This window comes from Kogia breviceps, chromosome 9 (genome assembly GCF_026419965.1).
Source record: "Kogia breviceps isolate mKogBre1 chromosome 9, mKogBre1 haplotype 1, whole genome shotgun sequence".
Lineage (NCBI taxonomy): Eukaryota > Metazoa > Chordata > Mammalia > Artiodactyla > Physeteridae > Kogia > Kogia breviceps.
In genome coordinates this window covers 76,426,652-76,454,537 of record NC_081318.1, presented here as the reverse complement: position 1 = coordinate 76,454,537, position 27,886 = coordinate 76,426,652, and the positions used below count along the sequence as shown (strand labels likewise).

Below are 27,886 nucleotides of genomic sequence, written 5' to 3'. Positions count from 1 at the left end.
GCCCCAAACCAAGCAGAAAAAGTGCACTAGGGAACCCATTCTACTAAGGGTAGAATTGAGCCTTAATCAAGGAATGTTTCCTTTCCTTGGAGCAGTGGGGTAATTGGCAACATGCATCTGACTGCATTTCAAAATTGCTATGGAGCAGTAACTGCTATGTGCTTCCTGTTTTCCTTTTTGAATAGGAGTGTCTGTTATAATTAGCCTGTCCCTGCCTCACCATTACATGGTGGGTATATGTGTGGAAGATAACGTCTCTTTAGTTCATAGTTCTCTGGATCAAGATGAGCTTAACATGAAGAATCTCATCCATGTCTGGACCACATACACGTCTTCAGATACTGACTTTGAGCCTGATCTCATAACTGTATGAAAATTTTGAGGGTCTTGGGAAGAGGTGGATTTATTTTGCACTTGGGAGAAATGTAAATAATTATGGCAGAGAGTGTGCTGTGGAAGATTAAATATGGTCATAGATCCTTTACAGCTCACCCATCAAGAAACAGAATCTATTTCCTCACTCCTTCAATCTGGGCTAGGCTTGTGACTTTCTGTGACCAACAGAATATGGTGAAGGTGACATTGTGTGAGTTCTGGAGTCTAAGCCTCTAGACGTCTTATAGCTTCTGCCTCTGGATACACTGGCCTGAGACTTCTGTGTAAAGAAGCTGGGTTAGCCTATTGTATGAGTGAGTACAAGCATGAGTATGAGATGCCCAACCAACAGCCAGCACATGAGTGAGGCCATCTTGGACCATTTTAGCTAAGTCAACCCTCCAGGTAAATACAGCCATATGCTCAGGTAAAAACAGCAGAAGATCCACCCAGCCAATCTACAGAAGTATTGCTTTAAGCCTGAATTTGGGTTTGTTATGCAGCAAGAGGTAACTGATTCAGCAATCAAGAAAGGGAATAATAATCATGGTAGGGCTTCCCTGGTGGCACAGTGGTTGAGAGTCCGCTTGCCGATGGAGGGAACATGGGTTCGCGTCCCGGTCCGGGAAGATCCCACATGCCGCGGAGCGGCTTGGCCCGTGAGCCATGGCTGCTGAGCCTGCGCGTCCAGAGCCTGCACTCCGCAACGGGAGAGGCCACAACAGTGAGAGGCCCGCGTACCAAAAAAAAAAAAAAAAAAAAATTCATGGTAATGGTAATCACCAGAATAATTGCATTATTTCTCATGGGCAAGGTATGTGCTAAGAACTTTACATGCAGTATCTCATTTAATCTATTCAATCATCCTATGACATTATCTCTTGCCCTGCCCCCCACCCCAATTAATTCTGCAATATCTCAGGCTTAGAGGACTGCCACCTCAGCCTGCCTGGCACCACAACCTGTGCCCTTAAGCACCACCCCAAGCTGCTAATGGCTTTTCTTGGAGATTTTTAAAAAACTGAGTGATTCGTCAGCTATTTTTAAAGTCAATATGTAAAATGTTATCAACTGAGGAGTGGGCCATAATCCTACAGAACACAAATTGCTAAAACTGAATGAAGTAACCTGTCCAAAAATGAATTAAAACTTGCAAGGCTATAATTTTTCTGACAGAATTCATATCATGAAAAACAACATCTCTAGTAATTCTGTTCATTTAGCACAGCAAGGGCTAACATATTGAATGTTTGTAACCTACAAAGTATTGGGACATGGGTCCTAGGGCTGAATAGGACTTTTTTTTCACATAAATATCTCTCTTATCCTACCTAACTTTATGCTAAAAAGTCTATATTGACACATGAATGACCATTTATGTGTTTTGAGTTAAAATTAATTGTTTAATTTATGCATGTATTTATTTTTATGATTTCTTCATTTAAGTGACTTCTAATTAACTAAGCAAATATAATTCTCCTATGTATTATATTTTGGTTCCTTAATAGTGAGACTTAATATACATGAAAGCAATGTAATTGAGTATAAAAATTTGTGAGGAATAATTATCATAATCTTTCATAAATTATTAAATTACATTATATAAGATAAGCCAAAATATTAATCTGATAAACCAGGAAGCATGAATTAACTACAGCTTATAGCACACAAGGCAACTGTGTTTACTTAGGATTCAGGTATAAATTTTCCTGAGAAAATAAGGTTCATACAGTTCATGTCTAAAATATCAAGACGAGAGATACTATGTATAACTGAGTCACTTTGCTGTATACCTGAAACTAACACAATATTGTAAATCAACTATATTTCAATAAAAATCAAAAAATAAAATAACATAGGTCAATTCAAAAAAATAAAATTTCAAGAGGTAGGTTGGATAGACTAAGTAACTTGCATATTTTATTACTAAACTTTCTCAAATAAAATATATTTATGATATTTATGTGTTTGAAACCCATTTACATGATGTCATCTGACTCTGGTTTTAAGACTGTGTTGTTATTACACATGACTTCAGCACTGACCTTGAAAGTGTCCAAAGATAAGGTTCTTCCTTTGAAGCTTTAGTTTAGTAAAGATAACAGTGAGAGATTTAGAAACTCTGAGCCGGGCCCATGAGCTCAGCAGCCTTAAAAAGTGTTGCTTAGGGCTTCCCTGGTGGCCCAGTGGTTGGGAGTCCGCCTGCCGATGCAGGGGACGCGGGTTCGTGCCCCGGTCCGGGAGGATCCCGTGTGCCGCGGAGCGGCTGGGCCCGTGAGCCATGGCCGCTGAGCCTGTGCATCCGGAGCCTGTGCTCCGCAACGGAAGAGGCCACAGCAGTGAGAGGCCCGCGTACCGCCAAAAAAAAAAAAAAAAAAAAGTGTTGCTTATTGTGGTTGAGAGAATCTGCCTGCCAATGCAGGGGACACGGGTTTGAGCCCTGGTCTGGGAAGATCCCACATGCCGCGGAGCAACTGGGCCCGTGAGCCACAACTACTGAGCCTGCGTGTCTGGAGCCAGTACTCTGCAACAAGAGAGGCCGTGATAGTGAGAGGCCCGCGCACCGCGATGAAGAGTGGCCCCCGCTCGCCGCAACTAGAGAAAGCCCTTGCACAGAAACAAAGACCCAACACAGCCAAAAATAAATAAATAATTTTTAAAAAAAAGTGTTGCTTATTTATATGCTTAGAAAAACATGCACGTTGAACTTTATTTCCAGAAAAGCATCCATTCATTTTCATGAATAGATAAAGACGATGTACTGCCTACAAAATAAGGCAAATATCTGAACTGGTTTTCAGCTGGACCACTGCGTAAGTAACCAGATTTTTCTTTGTACATTTTACCACAGCTACTTTTGATCAAAGCCCTAGCCTATGTGCAAGAAAAAAACAAAGCTAAGCAGCTCACTGCACAAGTTTGATTAGGGCTCACTGCACCTTGGTCAAAGCAAGCCAGTTAATGGGCTGCCCACTTCTCTCTTCAATGTGCCTTGACAGAAAGGAGAAACCAAGAAAGCCCCACGGGAGAGCTTCATTTGCTCTTATGTTTATGTTTTTCAACTTAGACTCGCAAAGCATTGGCAAGAATTTTCAAAAAAGTTTCAACTGGCTGGCCTTCAGGTGTTTAGGGTCCACTGACCTTATCCAAAGCTGCCTGTACCTCAGCTTCGCTCTCAGTGTCCAGCGCTGAGGTGGCCTCATCCAGCAGCAGGATCTTGGGGTTGCGAACCAGAGCCCGAGCGATGGCAATTCTCTGCTTCTGTCCACCACTCAGCTGGGCCCCTCTCTCTCCAACCAGGGTGTCAAATTTCTACAAGAGAAAGAAAGCATGGTGGAGCTCATGAAGTATTTCAAGTAGAAAAAGCTATGGAGTCTAGAAATTCATGAAGACATCAGGGAGCTTCATTTTGACCATCGTAATGAGTCACAAATTATAATAAAATAAATAATATCGAATTCTGACAAACTACTAAAATACTCTGTATAAAATTTTGTATGCGTCATGTACCAAGCTATACGCTCCAACTGGATAATTCAAGGGACTTACCTAGCAAAGTTGGACAACCTTTTTACCTCAAACATTATTAGCTTAACCTTTGAAGAGAGAACTCACATGAGTTGAAATTCTCATTTTGAGGGCAACTACATTAACAGAGGCTTTACCTGTGGAAGTTTCATGATAAACTCATAGGCGTTGGCTTCCTTGACAGCTTTCTTTATTTCATCCATTGTTACATTTCCACGGCCATAACGAATATTTTCAGCAATGGTGGTAGAAAAGAGCACCGGCTCCTGACTCACCGCTCCAATTATTTCCCTCAGATACCTTACGTTAAACATCCTAATATCCTGCCCATCGATGGTAATCTGAAAAAACAAAATACTTCCATTGAATGTTTTAAACCTTCTGATGTATAAAGTATCAAGACTCTTTAATTTGTTACCAAAAAAGCCTTAGCTAATATTTAACTTATTTCAGTGGTTAGAAATGAGAATTGGAAATAAAGCATTGTGGATGACTAAAAATAAAAAGTGTATTCTCTCTTTTGATATTTATTATCTTACATATACAGTTCTTTTATGGATGGATTATTCTCCATAAGTGATTATATATTCAGTTATACATTTTTGGCATAACTATTATTTTTGCTTACCATTACTAAATCTGAATAAAAATGTCCCTTTACCTACCTAGTCTACATATCATTTTGATGGCATTATGATGTTTCACTGTATGTAATATACCATAATTTACTTCAGCATTTCCCGCCTGCTGAATATCTGGCTTCCTTCAAGGAACACTGAAGGACAATCATTGTAAAAGCATAGAAATACCAGGCCGAAGAGTATGATTAATTTTTTCTTCTCTGATAACAATTGCTTAACTTATACAATGACTGGCATATGTTGGGCATTTATTATTTGCTGATCAAAGGTTGAATAAACAACCCTCTAAAAAGATTTTTAATAATTTACAATGTCAGCAGGAATATATAAATATCTGCTTTATTGTAATTTATTAGCTTTTATCATTTTAATCTCTTCTAATTAATAAGTGTGTGGTGGTAGCTTATATTTATTTTAATTCATATACAATTATAAGTGAGGTTGAACATTTCTTTAAACTTTTTACAAATCTACATTTATTCTTGGAAGATTTGCATGTTCATATCCTATGATAGATTCACATTAATTTCTAAAAGAGTGATTATAATAGTTTTCCCACATATATCATAAATTATTTGTTCCAATTTATTGCTTTCTTTTATTATAGTTTTACTGATTTTTTTTTTTTTTTTCGGTACGCGGGCCTCTCACTGTTGTGGCCTCTCCCGTTGTGGAGCACAGGCTCCGGACACACAGGCTCAGCGGCCGTGGCTCACGGGCCCAGCCCCTCCGTGGCATGTGGGATCTTCCCGGACTAGGGCACGAACCGTGTCCCCTGTATCAGCAGGCAGACTCTCAACCACTGCACCACCAGGGAAGCCCAGTTTTACTGATTTTTACAGGGAGAGATTTAAGGAAAAATTGAGTCAGTCAACTGTACCACTGGGCATTTTTTCTATTATTTCAGCAGTAATAAAATTGCTAAATCACAATGTGAACAGTGAATATCTCTGAGTTATAGAATTTCTGAAGACTTTTTTCCCTGCTGACGTGTGTTTTCTTTAAAAAATGTATTACTCCAATAATAATTTTAAAAATAAGATGTTTTCAAATGCTTATCCTCAATGGTTAGTATTTACTATGTTCTTTTTAAAAAATGAATAAAACTGTTTACACTTGAACCAACCTAGAGTTTGCTTTAGGAAATGAGGATGGCCCTATGTTCCTCCTTGGTGTATCAGATTTTTCAAAGAAGGTTTGTTAATTTTATTAAAGTAAATAAATAAATAATTTGTGTATCCTAGAAAACTTTTGTATTCATTCCTGCAATCTCTGTTCTGTCTCAATGCCTTTTTAGGTTTTTTTTGTTTTTCTTTGTAACTTGTAAACTTCTGTTTTCATTATTATTGAATTATAACACATTTCAATGTCAGGTAAACTCAACGTCCAAAAGTTGGTGCAACTGAGTTAATCTGAATATATACTGTGGGCTCGTATTGTATTAACATTAAATTTACTGATTTTGATGATTGTTTTGTGATTATGTAAGAGAATGTCTTCTTCTCAGAAAATATATTCTGCTTTGCAGTACACCTGAAACTAACACAACATTGTAAATCAACTATACTCCAATAAATATAAATAAGTTAGAATTTAATAACAAAATTTTTAAAGGCCAAAAAAATATTCCCTAGGCCATTACTGTTCCCCATGTCCCCAGAAGCTTCTTAAAGACTAACCCACTTTCCCCTTCAGATATTCCAACATTTAAGAAAACTCAACTGCCTTTGATGAATTTAATTACTGTCCTAAGACTTCTTGTCATCCTGAACACAAGGTTATTAATAATTGCTATATGGAATATTTTTGACCAAACTTAGTAAGTCCTCCCAGTGGTTTGGATGACCATTTTCCAGTGACCTAGTGGGTTATGAAAAGCTTAGCTGGAACAGAGGAGAGTGTTGTTTAGCTTCTTTGGCCTTTATCATCTTGAATACTTTTGTTAAAACAGCTCAAGGTTTTGAATGCACTATCCAGATGCATTGCAATTCTATAGTCTTTTTACCAAAATTGGATTCACATGCAAATTTGTTAACAAACAAAACAATTTCAAAGGGCTAATTGGTATCCAGCTTCCCACTTTGGAGAACATGGCTCTTCCCACTTACCATGCCCTCTGTGGGGTCATAGAGCCTCTGTATCAGCTGGACCACCGTGCTTTTCCCACAGCCACTGTTCCCAACCAGGGCCACCATCTGACCGCTCTCTACCTTCAAGTTGAGGGCCTTTAAGATCTATGAGGGAAAAGAGAGAAAAAGAATACACTTCACAACAGAAGCCTAAAAGGGGAGTAATCTGATTCAATTTTAAATTTGGAAAAGAAGTATCAAATAAGGGAATATAATCTGAAAAGGAAAAAAGCACATACATATCAAAATAATAGAGACTACGGATTCCTTAAGATGATTAAACAATCAGTCTGAATTAGGAATTCCTATAAATATTACTTACAATACCTTGACATCAGGTCGAGCTGGATAACAGAAATGAACATCTTTGAACTCCAAATTCCCTTTGATGTTATCTGGTTTGTGTCCTCTCTCTGAAAAACTGTCAATTTTAGGATTCTAAATAAAACAAAATTCAATGACTATTCCATCACAGGGCAAATAACTGCATTTTTAAGGAATATGCTTCAGCAAATTCCAAAAATAGGACCCAGAATGGCATCTCAAGTTGAAGACGGTGTGTGTTTGTGTGTTTAAGGAAATATTCCTTCTCAGAAAATAAGCTTTTCTTGAAAAGTACGTAAGGGATATATTCGTTTCATTTCATACGATATTTCACGTTAAGTTTCTGGCATATCCTCATAAATTTTCTAAATGGTCAAACATGCACATTCCTATAGCTGCAATAACAAAAACATACTATCATGGATATATCCAGGTATTTCACCATTTAGTGAAAATAAGCTTATTCCTAAACAACAAATGTAATGGACTGGGTTGAGAAGACTGAACAATTGGTTAGAGCCAAGTTATTTAGGAACGATGTAAATTTTGTATATATGCAGAAGCTGAACAATTTTCTCATGACTTAGATTAATGAAATAGGAATTGCTTGGATTAAACAATCACATTTCAGTTACCTAGTTTGCATTTTCTCTGTGTAAATGCAGTGACATACTTATGTCAAAATGATTTTCTTTATTTCACTGCAGTCAGTACAACTTATGCAATATAGTTGATTCAAAATTATATCATATGCACAGTGATTTTTTTTTTTTTTTACAGGGGGCAACCCACAGCAAAGAATACTATCAATTTTGGTCCCACCAGTAATTTTTCCATCCACTCATCCTGTATACAAATCGTAATATTCTTAGTCTGGCTACAAAATGAAAGAGAAAAGGAGGAAAACTAGGAAGACAAACATCTTTGCTTTGAACTCTAATAATAACACACTAGTGCAGATGTACTTTCCCAAAATGAGATCAGTGCTATTTGATTATTTAAAGATAAACTTTCAGAAATATTAATAAGAGGCATTTGATTTCATTCATTACTAAGGAGAGGTTGTTCACTTGGCATAATTTTCATATGACATTTAACTGAAAGCCAGATTTAATTAGCCAGACCTCAAAGAATTTTTTGGCATTAAAATAATAAATGACTCACACTATCAATAATAGCAAAGATTGCATATGCTGCCCCTCTTGCATTGGCAAAAGCATCAATACAGGGAGCAGCCTGTCCAATGCTGAAGGCTCCGATCATGACTGAGAAAAAGACCTGAGCAAAAAGAACACAAGGAAAAGTTATAAGTCCTATTCTGGAGTCCACCATCATCTCAAATATGATTTGTTTGGAACATACACTACCCAAAGGATCGTGATTAGGTTTATCCCTTTAAAATGTTTTTGGCAAAAGAGCAAAATTTACAAGGTTATTATAGCCTTTTATTGCATGAACAGGTTTCTTCAATCTCAAAAATATTTTTTTTTTTTTGTCTAGCTTGCCAAACTATCTGTTGCTGTTCTCCTGGACTTAGACAAAGTCAGAAAGATTTTTCAAACCTATTTCCTTGATTCTGAAGCTACTGTCACCAGAGGAAAACATTTTCCATCAGTAGTATTTTTCAGTCCTGTATGATTTTCTCTAACTATGCATGGAATTACACAGAATGTTCAAGATAAAACAGATTTTGGCCCCATGAAATTTTCCTTAAAAAGTACCATGTTGGGGGCTTCCCTGGTGGCGCAGTGGTTGAGAGTCCGCCTGCTGATGCAGGCCACACGGGTTCATGCCCCGGTCCAGGAAGATCCCACATGCTGCAGAGCGGCTAGGCCCGTGAGCCATGGCCGCTGGGCCTGCGCGTCCAGAGCCTGTGCTCCGCAGCGGGAGAGGCCACAGCAGTGAGAGGCCCGCGTACCAAAAAAAAAAAAAAAAAAAAAAGTACTACGTTATGTAAGACTTTTAATATAAAAAGTAATAGTTCGCACATTATAAAACACTAAATCACACCTGTGTGCAATGATTAATAATTCCGTTATACAATTATTCTGTACTATAGCACACAAAACACATTTTCCTTTATATTTTTATCACTAGGAAAATAAATTGATATAGAAAAGTCAACACTATAGCTTCAGCAATCCAGATTATCAACAAACGTTAACTGAAGAAAACATAAATGAAGAGAAATTACTCCTTTATCTCTGGGCATGCTGAAACATCTACTTACTGTCTTTTCTCAGAAGACAGTAACAGTAACACTTCACATACCCAGAACTCAAATATCAATCCACTATCTGCAATACAGAGAAAGACCAGTAAGAGAGCGAAACCATCTCTACCAAAAGCAATGCTATGAAGTCAATGCAGTAGAGTTCTCAGTCTTTATGCAGAGGACATCGCTGGGCTCCCTGCATCTCGGGTATCACTCTGTAGCCCTACTTGGGAGAAGTCACTGTCTGCATAGTACAAATGGGGAGACCAGGGCACAGAGGGCACACTCATCACAAAGGGTGAATGGCAGAGTCAGGGTTCAATCTCCTTTCTTCATAAAATTTAGCAAATGAGGAAGTAAAGAGAGGTGGAGAGCTTCCGAGCTGACAACCAGAGAGGAGACCAAAAGGAGAAAAAACAGACTAAGCAGTGATGAAAGCTCAGCCAGCCAAACAGCCCTCCAAACGTCAATGCAGTCTGAAGGTACCACCCTAGAGAACATTTTGAAATGATAAATTTTCATAATGTCCCTAAGCCAGCATCAAGGGGTCAAACAGTGCTCCATGTCCTCTGTTTAGAAAGAAAGGGAAGTGTAGATTTTAAAACATAGCTAGTTGAATGGTTATGTGTTGCCCTGACCGTCACTAACGTGGAAAGAAGGTCACAATACATTGCTAGTTTATAAAACGTTTACAAAAAGGTATGCATAATACAATCCCAGTTTTGAAAGGAAAAAAAATCCACATATAGAAAATAACCCAGAAGATATACACCAAAAGTCATCATTAAGTATATATGGATTATTAGATCATAAGTAATTCTAATTATAAGTAATTTCTAATTTTTAAAATTATTCTAATTCTTTGTATAACTAGTATATATTTTTATAATCAAAAAATGAAGCTATTTTCATTTTGTAAAAGAAAAAGAAACTAAAATAACTTTTCATCTTATATTTGGATAGCTGATGTTTTATATCATGTAAATTTAACATTCTCTCATAGTATGACCTATGTATAATAATGTTTACTTTTTTTTTTTTGGTGGGTACGCGGGCCTCTCACTGCTGCGGCCTCTCCCGTTGCGGAGCACAGGCTCCGGACGCGCAGGCTCAGCGGCCATGGCTCACGGGCCCAGCCGCTCCGCAGCATGTGGGATCCTCCCGGACCGGGGCAGGAACCCGTGTCCCCTGCGTCGGCAGGCGGACTCTCAACCACTGTGCCACCAGGGAAGCCCTACTTTCTTATACAATGAAACTCAAAGGCAGAATGAGGATGGCGCCAATGCATATTTGTTCATTCATAAATTCATTCCATTTTTTAAAATGTATATGCTCCTTATGTTTCTCAATTGGTCTATCTACATGTTATGCCCTGTGTATTCTAGAAGGTCAGCTCTGCCCACAGGACAGAGCAAAGATTTACAGAATGAAAAAAGCCTATAACCATGGCTCATCCTTCAAAAAGGAGGAGAATGAAAGAAAAGGTAGATGGATAAACAACATTTTCAGATTCTTCATAAATATTAGGAAAACAACTTACTGTCATTGCATTTCCAACAGTGTATTCTTTTGCTATAACTAGAGTGGATGCATACCAGAAGGCCAACGCATATGATGCATATATTAACAGGAAGGCAATGCCCATGGAAATGTTCGCCGAAATAGCTTTTTTAATTCCAATCTTTTTGGCATTTTCTAGATGTTTCTGATACCTACCAGAAAATGAGGGGAAAACATGATAAAAAGAAAACAATCCATAATCTGAGCCATATCCACCTCCTTGATAGTTGGAGGTTTAAGGCTCAAAGCCATAAAAGTCAGAAACCCCTGGTGAGACCCAGCTTCCTGGGAACTCAACCAATTCAGGATCGGCCAGGACTAGAACCCATCTGAGCCTTTTCTTTACTGGCCTGGACCCATCTCCCGTGGTCCCTACCAGCCCCACCAATGTTCCCATAGCTGTTCCAGGATTGAACTCCCATCCCTGGGAGAACCTCACCATCCCTTCATGGCCAGCATCACAAGTCAAGGTAAAGGTGGAAGAAGAGAAACCAAGCCAAGCCAACCAGGAATGACGCCAAAATGTAAATACTATTTGGGTCTCTTAAAACAGATTCTTAACACAGGCCAATTTGTCTTCTCCAGAGAAAACCCTCCTTCCACAGCCACATTGGGTGAGGGACAGGAATTTTGCATGTTTGTGTACTTATACTTGGCCTTTTGCTTTTTTGTATTGCTTTGGTTTGGTTTTTGTTATGTTTTGGTTTTGATCAGGCTGACCTTCAACTGTCAAGCCTGGGTACAAGGTTATAAAGTGGTCTCTACTTATGGGATATAGGCTCTTACTCAACTTTTCTAGATTTTAGTTTCATCACTTGTAAAATGGAGTTACTCTTTTTTAAATTCAAGTATAGTTGATTTACAATGTTGTGTCAGTTTCAGGTATACAGCAAAGTGATTCAGTTATACATAAAATATATATTCTTTTTCAGATTCTTTTACCTTATAGATTATTACAAGATATTGAGTATAGTTCCCTGTGCTATACAGTAGGTCCTTGTTGGTTATCTATTTTATATTTGTAGTATGTATATGTTATTCCTAAACTCCTAATTTATCCCTCCCCTCCCTTTTGCCTTTGGTAACTGTAAGTTTGTTTTCTATGTCTGTGAGTCTCTTTCTCTTTTGTAAATAAGTTAACGTGTATCATTTTCTTAAAATCCACATATAATCGATAACATATGATGTTTGTCTTTCACTGTCTGGCTTACTTCACTTAGGATGATAAGCTGTAGGTCCATCCATGTTGCTGCAAATGGCATTATAAAATGGAGTTACTAATGCCTACCTTGCAAGACAATTATGAGGCTGACAGATAATGATAGAAAGTTGTTAGTACAGTGCTGGCGCATAGTTGGCAAAACCTGACAATTCCTATTATTATTACTATTGTTTTAGAATTTAATGTCTTCCTAAATATCACTCATTCTATTATTGTCATATTTTTGAATATTAATTAAAATTCATATTACTGCCTTCTAGGATTTGACATAAAGGTATAAATGTCTAGAATGGTTCTGTCAAATAACAATATTTTTTCCATCAATTTCAGTTAAGCCTTCCATGCTAGATGCAAAGAGTCTACAAATTTTGATTTTGGCTCCCTAAAATCAGAAAATAAAAATCCACTGATATACAATGAGACTTTAGAGAAAATACCACATACATTAGAGCATTTCCATTTCTAACAAAAGATAAACAACATCATATCTTTTTCAGTTTAACCAAATAAGATGTTGAGAATTTGTTCATTTTTTTAAAATGTACGTTGCCACCAAAAATCATGTCTTTCAATTATTTAAAGCACCCTACTCTCCAGTGTTGTTTCCTCAGTGTTGGACGATGCATACATTCAGCTGAGCTGAGCCCCCGGGGAGACAGCCAGCTCGCCATGCCCAGCACTGTGCTTAGTCCCAGGGGGCCCGACCACAAGGTGCGGGCACGTCAGCCCCAGCGTGACACAGGGCTCCAGGGACAGCGGCGGACATGCTGTAATTACCTTCACTGAGGCGGCTCAGTTACTGCTGCTAATGGAGAGACACTGATTACACTCATCCTGACATGTGTGGGCTACTGTGCACAGGAAGCAGCAGTGAGAGAGAAAAAGGAAGAGTTAGAGAACCAGGCATAGGCTGGCTTTGAAGAGGGCTTAAGGAACAGAAAAACAGAAAATGAAGAAGAGGAGAGTGGGGAACCTTTGCTTTTAAGGCTGGAGAATTTCCAGAGAATTTCTCTTTCAAAGAGTTGTGGGTATCAGGAGTCCCATAGAATGGCAAAAGAAAATACTTCACATGGAGTCATACTTCAGCTATGTTAGGGGATGTTATTATTTAAAGAAAACTGGTTGGGGCATTTAAGTAGAGCAGAGTAGCCTTTATTAGGGGGCTTTGTTCTGGCATATAGGTTTTTGTCGATCAAGTTCCTTTAGAGCAGGGGTACTCCACCTGGAATCCCTGGTTAAGGAACTTGAATGGGAAAAAATTTACATATTTAATTTCACTAACCTCTAACCGGAATTTAGCTTTTCCTTCAATTCTCAAGGCAGGCAACAAACTGCTGTATGGTTAGGGGTAACTGTGACTTTGTTGCCAAAAGAAATCCTAGATCATTTTCATACCACTGTTCTAATTGTTACAGATGTCTTAAAGTATCTTTTACCTGCAACCCTACTTTGAATTACAGTAAATATGTGACCCGTATTTAGTTCTTAATATTTAATAGGTTAAGAATAGAGATATGTAATTACCATGGCAGTTTTTAAAAGTTTTGATAACTGTACTTCACTATAATTGGTTTCCTTTGTAATCCTACGTATTTTGTTTTCTGCATTGAAAATCATTATTTTAAGAAGGGAGTCCATAGGTTTCATCAGACTGCCAAAGAAGTCCATGGAACATAAAAAGGTCAGAACCCTGCTGTAAAGTCTGACGTTAAACTCTAGCCATCAGTAAAGGGTGCCTATATTTTGTGGGTGAGGGGTTAATAGTAGGTAAAGGAAAGCAGTAGACACATATCACAAAAGAATAAGTAACAAAATGTAAAAGTGGGTTCTTTGAACTAGTGGACAAAGAACCTTTCTGACCTTTTCAGCTCTCTGTTCTGGCCCCCAAAAGCTATCACAGTCCTGATGGCCCCCAGAGCCTCTTCTGCCACAGCACCTGCTTTTGCATATGCAGCTAGTTCTTTGTCACTAAATGCTGAGAGTATCTGGAAAAAAGAGAAAACATGCATGCCTTTTGTATGGGGAAAAATGTTAAAAGACAGTCTGATCAACTCTTTCACTTACTTTTTCTTCCCGAACCCTGTCCTTTATCAAACATTGTAGATATGAAGCAAACCACACTCACTGTACCCGATCCAACGGCTGCTTCCACTCCCTACAAGGGGCGGATTTGATCCACCCTGGTGATATGCTCCCCAAGAGGAGTCCTAAGCAGCTTTTGGCAGGAAAGCACCCTTTGCAGGAAAGAGCTCTCTGCAGGAGGCCCCTTGGTCTTGTCACTAACCTTAAACCAGGCACCCCCATGCTCTACTCACCTCGGGTCCTAGCACACCTTTCAGATCTTTTGATCATACAATACTTTGCCTAACTTGTTGGTTCTTTCCATAGATCAAAGATGTAGAAATGCAGAATAAGTAAGATGACCAGATCTTTTCCCTAGCTTCCCCTTCAATAATCTCGTGAACAAACTGTGTGAACAAGATAGCATCTAAAGAAAGATCACAAGAGGTCAGCAAGCCTGCAGGCAGTGGAGGAGGGCGATGATTCTGACCCCCTATCTCAACAATTAACTGAGGTTACTTCCCCTTTTCCATTGAAAAGCTTTCGAGACTGAACAGAATCTTCAGAGATGGCTTTTGGGGGACACCAAGTCCACCATCTCCCCAGACTGCCAGCATTCTGATTAAAAGTAACTTTCCTTTCTACCAACTTTTGCAAGTATTGATTTTTTTTTAAGCGGCAGCAGCCAGACTTCATTCCGTAACAGAGTCAGCAAAAGGAAATCCACTCGTAATTCTCTATATAGTGTTTTTGGGAATAGTGTCCAGTTCTGTATCTACAACTGTTTTTTTCTCTGTTAATTGAAAAATAAACTAAAATAAAACCTTACTGCTTGGAAAGGATTCACCATCCTTTTTTTAAATTGTGTCATGATTTTTAATCACTTTGACAACCATACTTCCAGACCTACTCAACAGGCATTCTACTGAATAAGATGGCTAAACAAGATGTTGCAGGAGAACAGCAAAGGAAGAATCGAAACAAAAGAGATGCCAGAGTCTACTAAGTAAATCATCAACCCCAGAATGAGTAAAAATTGCCAGTAAAGTTTCTCAACTCTGGAGTGTTGGTTGAAATAGAACAGGTTTTGTGGATTTTACTGCAAGGCAAAATTGTCAGAGTGCCATTTAACTGTCACAGGTAACAATTAAAAATAAATAGGACAAATCTAAACTTATTTAAATGTTTTATATTCATGCAATAGTTTGAAGGAATGTCATATTTTTAAATTATGTTTTCTGAAATAAGGACATGACCATTTATATAATTTAAATTAATATGCCAGAAGATTTACCTAAAGTAGTAACAGTTCCAAAAACGAAATGTAACTGAGGTAATAACTGTGACATTTTGAATCACATTAAAAACAATCTTCCTTATTAGAGCACCAGATTAACAACATGCTCCTGGATGTGGTTTCAAATGACATTTAACATGGATCTGCACAAGTACCAGAATCCTGCATATTGAAAATAACTCTGTCTGCGTGGGTTAACACACATGGAAACGCCCACGTTTCACATACCTTTGCCCAAACAGCTGTAGAGAGTCCCAGGATAGGGCTGATGGCCATTATCACAAGGGTGAGCTTCCATCCTCTGAGAAACCCCACTATGAATCCTGCAAAAAACGTGGCTACTGCTTGAAAGAACATTCCAACCTTGTCACCAATTCCTTCACTGATTTTGGAGACGTCACTAAAAAAGATCACACCTAAGTGGTTACAGGCAGGAGGTCTTCAGTCAGAAAGGTGAAGCAGACATCTAACAAACACAGAGACAGGCAACACTCATTCAGACTCCTGCAAGCCTCTTTCACAGTCTTAGCCTCTTGAATGACATTTTTCCCCACCTAAATACCATACAAAGGAAGAAATTCAGGATTAGTTCACGCTTCTAAGAAGTTAATATCATTAAAAGTTGATGCTATTCAATTAGTTAATCCTGTTAGAGGAACATTAGCATTTTGAACGTAGGAGTCAATTCCTTTCCAAGCAGGAGCTAGGAAGGGCATTGCAACAGGAATAAGGAAGGGCTCCTTGCTTCTACCCTTGATGATATTTTCAACCCACTCTATTCTCAATACTGCAGCCAATGTGATCCTTTGAAAATGGAAATCTAACATGCTACTCCTCAGATCAAAAATGCCCAGTGGCGGGCTTCCCTGGTGGCGCAGTGGTTGACAATCCGCCTGCCGATGCAGAGGACACAGGTTCGTGCCCTGGTCCAGGAAGATCCCACATGCCGCGGAGCGGCTGGGCCCGCGAGCCGTGGCCGCTGAGCCTGCGCGTCTGGAGCCTGTGCTCCGCAACAGGAGAGGCCACAGCAGTGAGAGGCCCTTGTACCGCAAAAAAAAAAAAAAATGCCCAGTGGCAAAGCTGAGGCCAGCCAGGCCCTACATGATCTGATCCTCCCTCCTCTTGGATCTCATATGCTCACTACCCTCTTGCCAGGACCTCCAGTCAGAAAAAGCTTATCCTCTGTCTCCACCTGCTGGAACATAAGCAACAAGAGGATGGAGATCTTTGTCTCATTCACTGGTATATCACAAACATCTAGAACACTGTTTGGCACATCATAGGCCCTCAAATATTTGTTGAATAAGTGAAGAGTCAACAAGTACTAAGACAAGTCTCTTTGTGAATTCATTCAATCATTGATTCACTCATTCATCCATCTTAAGGGTCATCTTAATATCTGTCAGACCTGTGATAAATATCTGTTTATCTCCATGAGACATAAACAAGTAAAGGATGTAAGCTCATTCCTCAAATACACCTACTACATAACTAAGGCAAAAAAAAACCTAACAGATAAGGAAAATATACTTCGGCATAGGCTGTAATTGCTAAAGATGGCTATCAGATGATCTATTCCCAATACACACCAAATGCTTAATCTAGGAAAAAAAATTTTTTTTTCATTTAAAATCTTCCTTTGACAAATTTTCACATACTTAGCAGTTAATTTCTTTATGAAAGTGTGGTGTTAACAATATACTTACTCTGTTAGCCGAGTATTGAGTTCCGTGGTGTCATTGATGTCAAACCAGCCTATTTCCTGTCGTAGAATAGCATGAAAAAACTCTTGCCTAATTTTCTTAGTCTGTCGGCCAGCTGCCAAAGTCCAAAATGAAACTTGTATATAGGCAGCAACAAGAACTCCAGCACCTAATCCTGAATAATAATATGCATATCTGGAAAATAATTCAAAAGTTTCCTTTAAATATAGTCTTTATCTCTTTGGGGAGAAATATTCAGAACTGGGAATTAGTAAATTTACAGACAGATCACAAAGACCGTGTAGGACATTGTAACAAACACACATTAATTTTTTTCTCTTTTCTTAAATTATAAGAGGATAATGGCATATCTATCCACTTGAATTATCAGCCAAAGGTAAAATAAAGTTTTGTGGTTAACTGCAAAAATATAATGGTGTTCATGAACCATTTTTAAACTGATATTGACAGTTTGTAAACACAATTTGACTCTTTCACAATTCATATTCTAGACTTGCATATCTTACGTACTTAAAAAGTGCACCACATTGCAACTACGGGACTAAACAGACTGAGCATGCAAAATGGTTCTTAGTATAAGTTTTCCCGTATTGTTTACACAAAAAACAAAAAACCCTCTTCTTAATTGGCAGAAGTTGAAAGGTGTTTTAAAAATAGAATGCTAAACTGTCATGAATTCAAACCAATTTGGAGTGAAGTCTTAACTAAATTAGAGGAAAGTTAGTATCTTTATTGTTTTTTAATTTAATTAATTTATTTTTATTTTTGGGGGCACGCGCCGTAGCATGTACCATCTTAGTTCCTCTACCAGGGATGGAAATTGTGCCCCTTGCATTGGAAGCGCGGACTCTTAACCACAGGACCATGAGGGAAGTCTCAAAAGTTACTATCTTTAAAAGTGATAAATTCAATTTCAATACTCTCAAATATATTTTCTACATCATTTTACAAACTGTTGCCAGACGGAAGCCTTTCAGGCCTGCTATGTGACAGGCTTTTGGGATTTCTACGAAGAAGGCTGAATGAGGGGGAAAATGCCATAAATGACATTACTGGATCAATGGACAAAATTGGAATACAGATGGTAGGTTGGATCAAAGTACTGTATCAATATTAAATGTACTGACGTTAATAACTGTACTGGGGTTGTAAAGACAATGTCCTATTCTTAGGAACCATGCTGAAGAATTTATGAGTAAAGGGTCATACTCTGTGCAGCTTATTTAAATGGCAGGGGAGGGGGAGTAAATGAAAACAATAGGTTAAAGAGTCTAACAGAAGGTAAAGCGTATATAGGGACTCTTTGTACATTCTTAAAACTATTCATAAGTTTGAAATTATTTTCAAATAAAATGTTTTTTAAAAGTACACCATAAAGAAGTACATATGTATATATACATATATTAGCCAATTACCTAGTCATTTCTTCTTCCAGAATTCTGGCGGGATTTAGCATTAACAAGGAAAAATTCACTAAATAAGAACAAAACAAAACAAAAATAAGACATTTTTGAAAGGCACTGCCAGGTTTTAAAAATCTTTTTTCTCTTTCCTTTTCACTCTCAAGTCACTCTTTTCATTTGACTCATGTAAAGGGCCCAAGGGTTTAGGTGCATTTAAGGTCCAGTTGGGGGAAGTGAAGCCCTCCCAGGTTCAGCCCCCTTCCTAGAGGTCTTGGGCCTTTTAGCAAAGCAGCTTCCTAAGGCAGCAGAGAGGAGCTGATGAGGGCATACAGAAGGCAGAGGAGGAAAAAAGAAATGGTCCACATAGAAAACACAAGATTTAAGGAGCACTTTTTTTCTTAGTGGTGCAAAGCACTTTCCACATACTTGCTTCTTTTGCCCTTACTTTACTATATGTGTGTGTTTTCCCTTACATGCTTCCTCACGACGTAACTAATAAAAAGGCTGAATTACATTCATTGCAAAGGAAGAAAAGTTAAAGAAAAGAAAGATAGCTGGGCTTCCCTGGTGGCGCAGTGGTTGAGAGTCCGCCTGCCGCTGCAGGGGACACGGGTTCGTGCCCCGGTCCGGGAAGATCCCACATGCCGCCGGGCGTCTGGGCCCGTGAGCCATGGCCACTGAGCCTGCGCGTCCGAAGCCTGTGCTCTGCAACTGGAGAGGCCACAATAGTGAGAGGCCCGCGTACCGCAAAAAAAAAAAAAAAAAAAAAAATAGCTGAGTTGCTCAAAGACAAGTTAGTGGATCACTGGCAATCAGTCACCATCCTGCATCCCCTGTGCTGGTTATCAGCAGTCCTGTATTTTGGTATTTTTAAAGCAGTATTAACTGGAAGGAAATTGTCTTTTTTTTTTTTTTTTCGCGGTACGCGGGCCTCTCACTGCTGTGGCCTCTCCCGTTGCGGAGCACAGGCTCCGGACGCGCAGGCTCAGCGGCCATGGCTCACGGGCCCAGCCGCTCCGCAGCATGTGGGATCTTCCCGGACCGGAGCACGAACCCGTGTGGCCTGCATCGGCAGGTGGACTCTCAACCACTGTGCCACCAGGGAAGCCCAGAAATTGTCTTTTAATTTGAACTAATTTGGTAAAAATGTCAATGTGCCTTTTCTGGTTTACATGTTTTAGTAATAGCTAGGATTTATTGAGCATTTATTATATGCCAGGCATTGTTCTGAACACTTTACTTTACATGCATTACTTCGTTTAAGTTTCACAACAAATCTATGAGGTAGGACTATTTCATAAATTCCCATTTTACAGATGAAGAAATTGAAGCACAGGAAGATAAAGTAACTTACCCAAAGTCACACAGCTAGCAAGTAGGCTGAGAGTCCTAACACTATACCATACAGCTCCTGACACTATACTACAGTGATTGATTCATGTGGTAATGACTTATTTTCACTTTTTCAAAAACACAAAGTGAAAAAAGTAAAAAGAAAGCAGCCCACATCTACTGCATTCACAAAATAATAGGATAAAATGTCACCACAGCATTGATGAGAAAACACACCAAGGTAGGCATTTCCCATTTACAATGATGCTAGGAGAGAAACTAGTCTTTGTTCTAGCCTTAGATCATGTTTTCTGGGGTGCTGTGTTATCATTCTTAACTTCCTCCAAAGGAAAATAAGGTAGAAATTTATTTTAAACTACTGTCAGGATCAGTTACCAGGCATGTGGCCCTGATGGTGGCATAATTTTTTCCCTCAGGATTGTTCTTTCTACGATGTTCATAGTGAAGTGCTTCTGCTTACTAGTCTAGCTCTTTATCAGTTACTAGATCCTTGAGGAATCAGACCGTATTTTACTTCTGTTCTTATCCGTTCAGTTTTGCATGCTCATTTCCTTCCTGAGTTCATAAATCTGACACCTTTGATATGCCACATTGGAACCATGTTTCGAATTAGAGGCAGACAAGCTATCCTAAAGCTGTGGTATTTGTAGAAACCATTGTTCAAAACCACAGAAAACCTGCAGATATATGTGTACCTGGCTATTTTTTCCCCCTGAACGTAGAAATCAGGTGAAATCCTAAAATGAGTTTTACTCTCCTCCAACACCAATATTACAACTCAGATTGACCCTCCCTCCTAGGAAATAAGAATCTACAAATATTCCAAGTTTGATCTGCTCCTTTCTCAGAGTCCCAGGCCAAGAATGGCAATCTAATTCTGGGTTAGTAACCGTAGGAGCCCCAAAGCCCTCAGGAAACCAAGAGTTTCTGCTGCCTGACGACAAAGGTGAGGCAAATGTGTGTTGATGTCTCGTTCCTGGAAGAGTCATGGAACGAAATCTGGAATTCTCAACCTGGAAATCTCATGGAATTACTTCTGGAAAAGGCCTCGACTTTGTCTTCTGAGATGCTACCTATTAGGCTGAAGTCTCCTAAACAGTCTTTAAGTAGTTATGTGGTTGAAGGCTTCGCAATGCTGTCTGCCTGTTAGAATCCCGTGGAGAGCGTGAAAAAATATAGATGCCCAGGCTCCATCCAAGACCAGCTGAATCAGAACCTCTGGCTGAGTCTAGATCATAATTCTAAAAAGTGTCCCCAACTGATTCTAAGGTTCCAGGATGGAGAACTCCTACTCTAGTCTGCCTGAATGCCTCCCATAATGAGGAAATGGGGAATTCTAGAAGCCGCCTATTCATTTTAGAGGGCTCCCATACAATTCATCCACTTTATAGATGGGGAAACAGAATCTTAGAGTGGTTGTTTCATTTCCAAGTTCTTACAGCTAGTGTTCCCCCAATATTTATGTTCCAGACACTTGCCATAAATTGTCTCATTTAATTCTATCAGTAAGTCTACCTTTCAAAGGTGAGAACAGTAGGAATTATACAGGTTAAGTAATTTGCCCAAAGTCATAAGCTGGGAAGGGCCTAAATAATAAATGTATACCTTAAGGATTACATGGGGAGACATGACATAAGGTCACTGAGTCTTAAAGTAAATCAATGTCTGCCTTCCTTGATTCTGCCCAGGACTTCTTTTATTATATAGAAACACTCAGCACAGGACAGAGTTGGTGCATGTCCAGGCAGCTTTGGCAGTGTGGGTAATTAATTAAGGTAACTGGGGCTCAAAACTGCCTTTTCCTCTCATCTCTGTGGCAATGCAAGGGCACGCAGGGTATATCGATTTCTCCACAGAATCTCCTACATTATTACAGTCACATAGACTTGGCATAAAATATCAGGGTCCTAATACTCTGCAGAAAAACTGTTTCCTATGACTCCATTCTTAAGGTTTGCATGAGGAATGTTTTATGCATAGTTTCTGCACAACTGAGTCATTGTGAGGGAACAACCTTGTCACGGAGCCTTTATTCTGTTGACAAGGATGGGCTCTGTTCACAGTAAGTCACTGTCAGGCCCTCTTGTAATTAAACCTTTTTTTCTTCTAACATTCCCTTCTTATTTGGCTCCCATTTAGTCTAGCTGTCCAAGAATCCAACGATTCTAAAGAACAGACTCTAAATAAACATCATCTCTATGAGATGAGCTAGCGAGCTCAGCTAAGTACAGCTGAATGAATACTCTATCTCCTCTCAATCCCCAGGATTTTTGCTAAACTCTACAAATGTAAACATACCAATGAGCTCTCTGAGTATGAAATATAACAATTTCATCTTCTCCAAAGAGGCATGGGAATATTATTTGTACACACTACTAAAGAGTGGACATTGGAATTAATAACATTTGAGGGACTTCCCATTCCAAACCCTCCAAGACAGCTAATATGCCTAATGACATATGTGGCTGTAGAGGACCGAGTGTCATTTAATTTGGAGGCCACTGAAACTAAGCTGGCAATTCGGGTGAGTTTATCACCCCAGCTACTACAGGTCTGTAAGTGACTTGCTTCTGCCATTCCCCAGACAGACCTTGAATTTAGCCCTGGGCACAGTACATGGCCCCTGTCTGCCATTCCAGCTTCAAAGCAATATGGTTGCATAATAATTAGAAACACAGAAAAGACAAGCAAACTGCTCCAAATAAGAAAGTTGTGGAATTACTCTGGTGTTAGCAAAAACAAAGATAGGACGAATAAAACCAAACCAAACGCCAACTCCCCTGTGATAAGAGCGCTGCATCAGATTTTTAAAAAAATTTAATTGTGATAATATACACAAAACCATCTTAACCATTTTAAGTGTATAGTTAAGTAGTGTTAAATATATTCACGCTGCTGTAGAACCAATCTCCAGAACTTTTTCATCTTTCCCCAACTGAAACTATGCCCATTAAACAACAACTCCCCATTTCTCCTCCCCCAAGCCTGCTACCACTATCTTACTTTCTGTTTCTATGAATTTGGCTACTATAGACACCTCATATAAGTGGAATAATACAATAATTTTCTTTTTGTGACAGGCCTTTTTCACTTAGCATAATGTCCTCAAGGTTCAACCATGTTGTAGCAGGTGTCTGAACTTCTTATTAAGGCTGAATAATATTCGCTTGTATGTATATAACACATTTTGTTTATCCACTCATTTGTTAATCTGATTTTTTAAAATCCTAGGTTGAAACCAATTTTTTATTGATGCGTTCGAATATAGGCATCACCCTACTGTATGTGTGTGTGTGTCTTACAGATCTATAGACCTTATAAGAAGTAAAAGGAAAACAAATAGAAAATTCCTCATTTCCTTGAAGGCTTTTTAAACTATCCTACCTTACTCCAATTTTACCTTTATGGTGTTTGTGTTGAAGTTTTGGCCACTGGTCAAGCATAAGTAATCCATTTAAAACTTTCCCAGGGCTTCCCCGGTGGCGCAGCGGTTGAGAGTCCGCCTGCCGATGCAGGGGACACGAGTTCGAGCCCCGGTCTGGGAGGATCCCACGTGCCGCGGAGCGGCTGGGCCCGTGAGCCATGGCCGCCGAGCCTGCGCGTCCGGAGCCTGTGCTCCGCAACGGGAGAGGCCACAACAGTGAGAGGCCCGCGTACCATGAAAAAAAAACAAAAAAAAACTTTCCCAAACACATTTTTTTAAAGGAGAAAGTTATTTACATTGGCAGGATCATCTATATAGTCATGAGCATGCCTGGGATGGCAGAAAGACCTGGGTTTGAATTCTGCCCTAATACTGTATAACTCTGGACAAGCCTCAGTGTCTTCATGTGTCACAGAAAATAATATTACTTACTGTGTGGGATGGTTCTTGTGAGGCTTAAGGGAAATAAGACCTAGCACATGATACACACAATGAAAGGTTACTATTATTGGTGCTATTTTTATTATAAAGAGGTTCTTCTCAGAGACAATAGTACTGGAGAGTAAAAAAACTTTTTTTGTAGGATCTTGATTTAACTTTCGAAGGATGCTTTTACTAGACTTCTAAAAGGCATTAATATTCATCAATATTTGTGTAAAGTACAGCTTTTTTTCCTGTTGTATAAATTAAGCAATCATGTTCTCTTAGGTAATTACAATTAAGTCCTACAATGCTAACTAAATATGTAGTTCTCAATCAGTGAACACTGAAAACTCTTACTGTGTGTCATCTAAATTACAGAGTCCACTTTTTCTCAGGTATCTTTACTATGAAAGCTGCCTTTCTTTTATCAGTTGTTTTTCTTCTATTCCACCATCTGTGTGCCAGTAAAGCTTCACTTGGTCTTCTCCAGCCTAGTACTCACAGGTCTCTTGGGAGGAACTGAGCTATCATGCTTCGTAGAAAGCATGAACATCTTCCTTTCTATGTTAAATCTGGCTAATATGAAAATAACTTTGTCCATTGAAACCTCACTCCAATGCTGTTGACACAGCCTCTCACATAGATGACACTAACTTATGGGACTCCTTTGGCTCTTCAGTAATCATAGTCCTTTGGGTGAGTTTCAAAGCACATCATTATCACATTGAGTCCATTCACTCTTTAGTAAAGTATTCCATCAAGTAACAGTCAACATTGTTGATCCAAAAATTAGAGACAGGGCTTCCCTGGTGGCGCAGTGGTTGAGAATCCGCCTGCCGATGCAGAGGACACGGGTTCGTGCCCCGGTCCGGGAAGATCCCACATGCCACAGAGTGGCTGGGCCCCTGAACCACGGCCGCTGAGCCTGCGCATCCGGAGCCTGTGCTCCACAACGGGAGAGGCCACAACAGTGAGAGGCCCACATACCACAAAAAAATATATAGAGAGAGAGAGACAGAAAGCGGGTCTAATTTTAGCCAAAAGGATGGGTGGAGATAAAAAAAGAAAACCAGAAACAGACCTACAAGCTGAGCATAGCTAAGAAGTACCACCACGCAAACTGATGTATCCTGAAGCTCATCAGTAATCACTAATGGGGTGGATACTGCACAGACATACTCTGTTATAGTTCCACCGTCCTCACGTAGACTGACTTCCTTACTTTATTTAAATGCTAAACTTTCTGAGATGGGTATTTGCTTATTCTATATTTAAAGTCAAATAGCATACACCTATTTGTTGAAATTTAAATGAGTATTTGAGGAAGTTTTCTCAGAATGTTACAACCCCTTCTGTGATATCTGGAGTCACCCAGATGTCCGAACCATGAAGCAAGTAGATGATGAATAGAAAAATCAATTTCTAATCTTCCACTAAGTTAAACATATATATAAAATACATATATATTTTTTAAATAGAGAAATGCTTACCTGGAAAGGAGAAGTTTCCTCCAATATGAACAAATCTGTCAGTCATTTCTCCAAATACTATCATCATGAGGGGGAGACCTGACCCATGAGCTATGGCCATGATAGTGCCAAAGGACATAAATAATTTATCCTGCCAATCAGAATATCGAAACTAAAAAAAAAAAAAAGAAAAGAAAAGATAAGAATACTTAGCTTGTATAACAGGATTTCTCTTTTTTCACAATGATATGTTCTTTGGATTTTTATTTAATGTCAGTACTTTTGTAACGGTTGCAAATAAAGGTATTAGGGAAGAAAGAATTTCAACCCAATCACTGACAGATTAATTTCATGATTCTATTTATTTTGTATTCTGTGAGGAAATCAATCTAACTCCATTTAATCACTATCTTATTTGGATAAGTGCAATATAATCAGAAGGGAAGAAGGTTTGGTTCCATTAAGAAATATTGTTTGATTTTCCAGAGCTCCTGAGGTAGTGAATTACGAACAGCTAGGGAGGGCTTCCCTGGTGGCGCAGTGGTTGAGAGTCCACCTGCTGATGCAGGGGACACGGGTTTGTGCCCCGGTCTGGGAAGATCCCACATGCCGCGGAGCGGCTGGGCCCGTGGGCCATGGCCGCTGAGCCTGCGCGTCTGGAGCCTGTACTCCGCAACGGGAGAGGCCACAAGAGTGAGAGGCCCGCGTACTGCGCACACACACACACACACACACACACACACACACACACACACACACACACACACACACACACACACACACAAAGCAGCTAGGGGTAGACAACATTTACATACACACACATAGTATGTCCTTTAAAAAGACATTCAGGGCCTCCCCGGTGGCACCGTGGTTAAGAATCTGCCTGCCAATGTAGGGGACATGGGTTCAAGCCCCGGTCTGGGAATATCCCACATGCCACGGAGCAACTAAGCCCGTGCGCCACAATTACTGAGCCCGCGTGCCTAGAGCCCGAGCTCCGCAACAAGGGAAGCCACCGCAATGAGAAGCCCGCACACCGCAATGAAGAGTAGCCCCCACTCGCCGCAGATAGAGAAAGCCCGCGTGTAGCAACAAAGACCCAACGCAGCCAAAAATAAATAAAAATAAATGAATAAATAAATAAAAATAGAACCTATGCATTAAAACCAGATTTAGTTTCACAAACAATTTATTCTCTAAAGTACTAAATTGAAAAAATGTTACCCTTACTGAGACTTTTAAACAAAAACATCACAAGCATAAGGGAGAAGAGAATGAACAGGGGCTTTATGGCGACATGAGACGAATGCAGCAATGCTCCAGAGTGTGGACGTTTTGGTGTCCTCTCATCCTTTACTTAATAAGTTGGAGGTTTCAGCTGACATGCCTCTTTTTTTTTTTTTTTTTTTTTTTTTTTTGCGGTACACGGGCCTCTCCCTGTTGTGGCCTCTCCCGTTGTGGAGCACAGGCTCCGGACACGCAGGCTCAGTGGCCATGGCTCACGGGCCCAGCCACTCCGCGGCACGTGGGATCCTCCCAGACCGGGGCATGAACCCGCGTCCCCTGCATCGGCAGGCGGACTCTCAACCACTGCGCCACCAGGGAAGCCCTGACATGCCTTCTTAATACCAACTTCTCAGCTATCAAAAAATGGCCGTCATAGTTTGAAACACATCATATTCACCAACAGTGGGCAAACACTTTCATGGGTCCCCTCTCTAAGACATATTACAAATGAAAAACAGATTCAACTTCTTCCAAAAGTATGTTGGCTTGCCTTGGACCAGCAGAAAACCACTGAGAATTATTGTAAACATATCTGAGTCCATAATAGTAACTCCGTATTTAATCAATTTTCCTGGAAGCCAACATGAACATAATAAATTTCTTAATCATTTACAATTTTCTGTAGTTAACAATCTCTATATGCAAGCTTATTTTAAACTAAATTTGGGTTTTTTTGTGAAACAAGTGCTGAGATGCATTTTCCTGAAATCAGTTGGTTTGTATGCTGCTACGAACACAAGTCCATATTGAGAATGTGGGCCATTAACTACAATGAGCCAATCCAGGACAGCAGAGATGCAGCAGGGAAAACCTACTGCTGCCTGCAGACAGTCTTAAAGTACTGCTATAACTATGGATCCAAGACATCAAATTTAAATGAAGGCAGGAATTATTCATATTTAATATTTCACAGCTTACCAATGTTAATGGTCCAATCAAATTTACTTTCTTCGTTTTTTCCTTATCTTGTTTGCTGTAAAAAAATATAATTGACTGAATTTAAAAACTGTTACAAAATATTTCAATTTAATATAAATTTGAGTAGTTATCATATTCAATATTATATATATATATTTAACATCTTTATTGGAGTACAATTGCTTTACAATGGGGTGTTAGCTTCTGCTGTATAACAAAGTGAATCAGCTATACGTATACATATATCCCCATATCCCCTCTCTCTTGCATCTCACTCCCACCCTCCCTATCCCACCCCTCTAGGTGGTCACAAAGCACCGAGCTGATCTCCCTGTGCTATGCTGCTGCTTCCCACTAGCTATCTATTTTACATTTGGTAGTGATTATATGTCAGTGCTACTCTATCACTTTGTCCCAGCCTCCTCTCCCCCTCGCCCCCATGTCTTCAAGTCCATTCGCTACATCTGCGTCTTTATTCCTGTCCTGCCACTAGGTTCATTAGAACCATTTTTTTGTTAGATTCCATATATATG

At 39.4% G+C, this 27,886-nt stretch overlaps 1 protein-coding gene across 9 annotated transcripts in view; it reads right to left on the bottom strand.

Moving 5' to 3' along the window:
* Positions 1 to 27,886, bottom strand: part of LOC131762377 (phosphatidylcholine translocator ABCB4) — an 86,101-nt gene that overhangs the window by 42,356 nt on the left and 15,859 nt on the right. For 7 of the 9 annotated variants that reach the window (XM_067042695.1, XM_067042692.1, XM_067042696.1 and 4 more), the window contains 12 exons: positions 27,354 to 27,408; positions 25,170 to 25,320; positions 18,492 to 18,549; positions 17,059 to 17,250; positions 15,581 to 15,752; positions 13,855 to 13,979; positions 10,753 to 10,924; positions 8,162 to 8,275; positions 7,001 to 7,111; positions 6,653 to 6,778; positions 4,041 to 4,244; positions 3,517 to 3,687 (listed from right to left, as the gene is read on the bottom strand). In XM_067042695.1, coding sequence (XP_066898796.1) covers positions 3,517 to 3,687; positions 4,041 to 4,244; positions 6,653 to 6,778; positions 7,001 to 7,111; positions 8,162 to 8,275; positions 10,753 to 10,924; positions 13,855 to 13,979; positions 15,581 to 15,752; positions 17,059 to 17,250; positions 18,492 to 18,549; positions 25,170 to 25,320; positions 27,354 to 27,408 — 1,651 coding nt within the window. Of the gene's footprint in view, positions 1 to 3,516; positions 3,688 to 4,040; positions 4,245 to 6,652; positions 6,779 to 7,000; positions 7,112 to 8,161; positions 8,276 to 10,752; positions 10,925 to 13,854; positions 13,980 to 15,580; positions 15,753 to 17,058; positions 17,251 to 18,491; positions 18,550 to 25,169; positions 25,321 to 27,353; positions 27,409 to 27,886 lie in introns of those variants that run through there. The other 2 variants (XM_067042697.1, XM_067042698.1) reach the window with 2 other exon arrangements.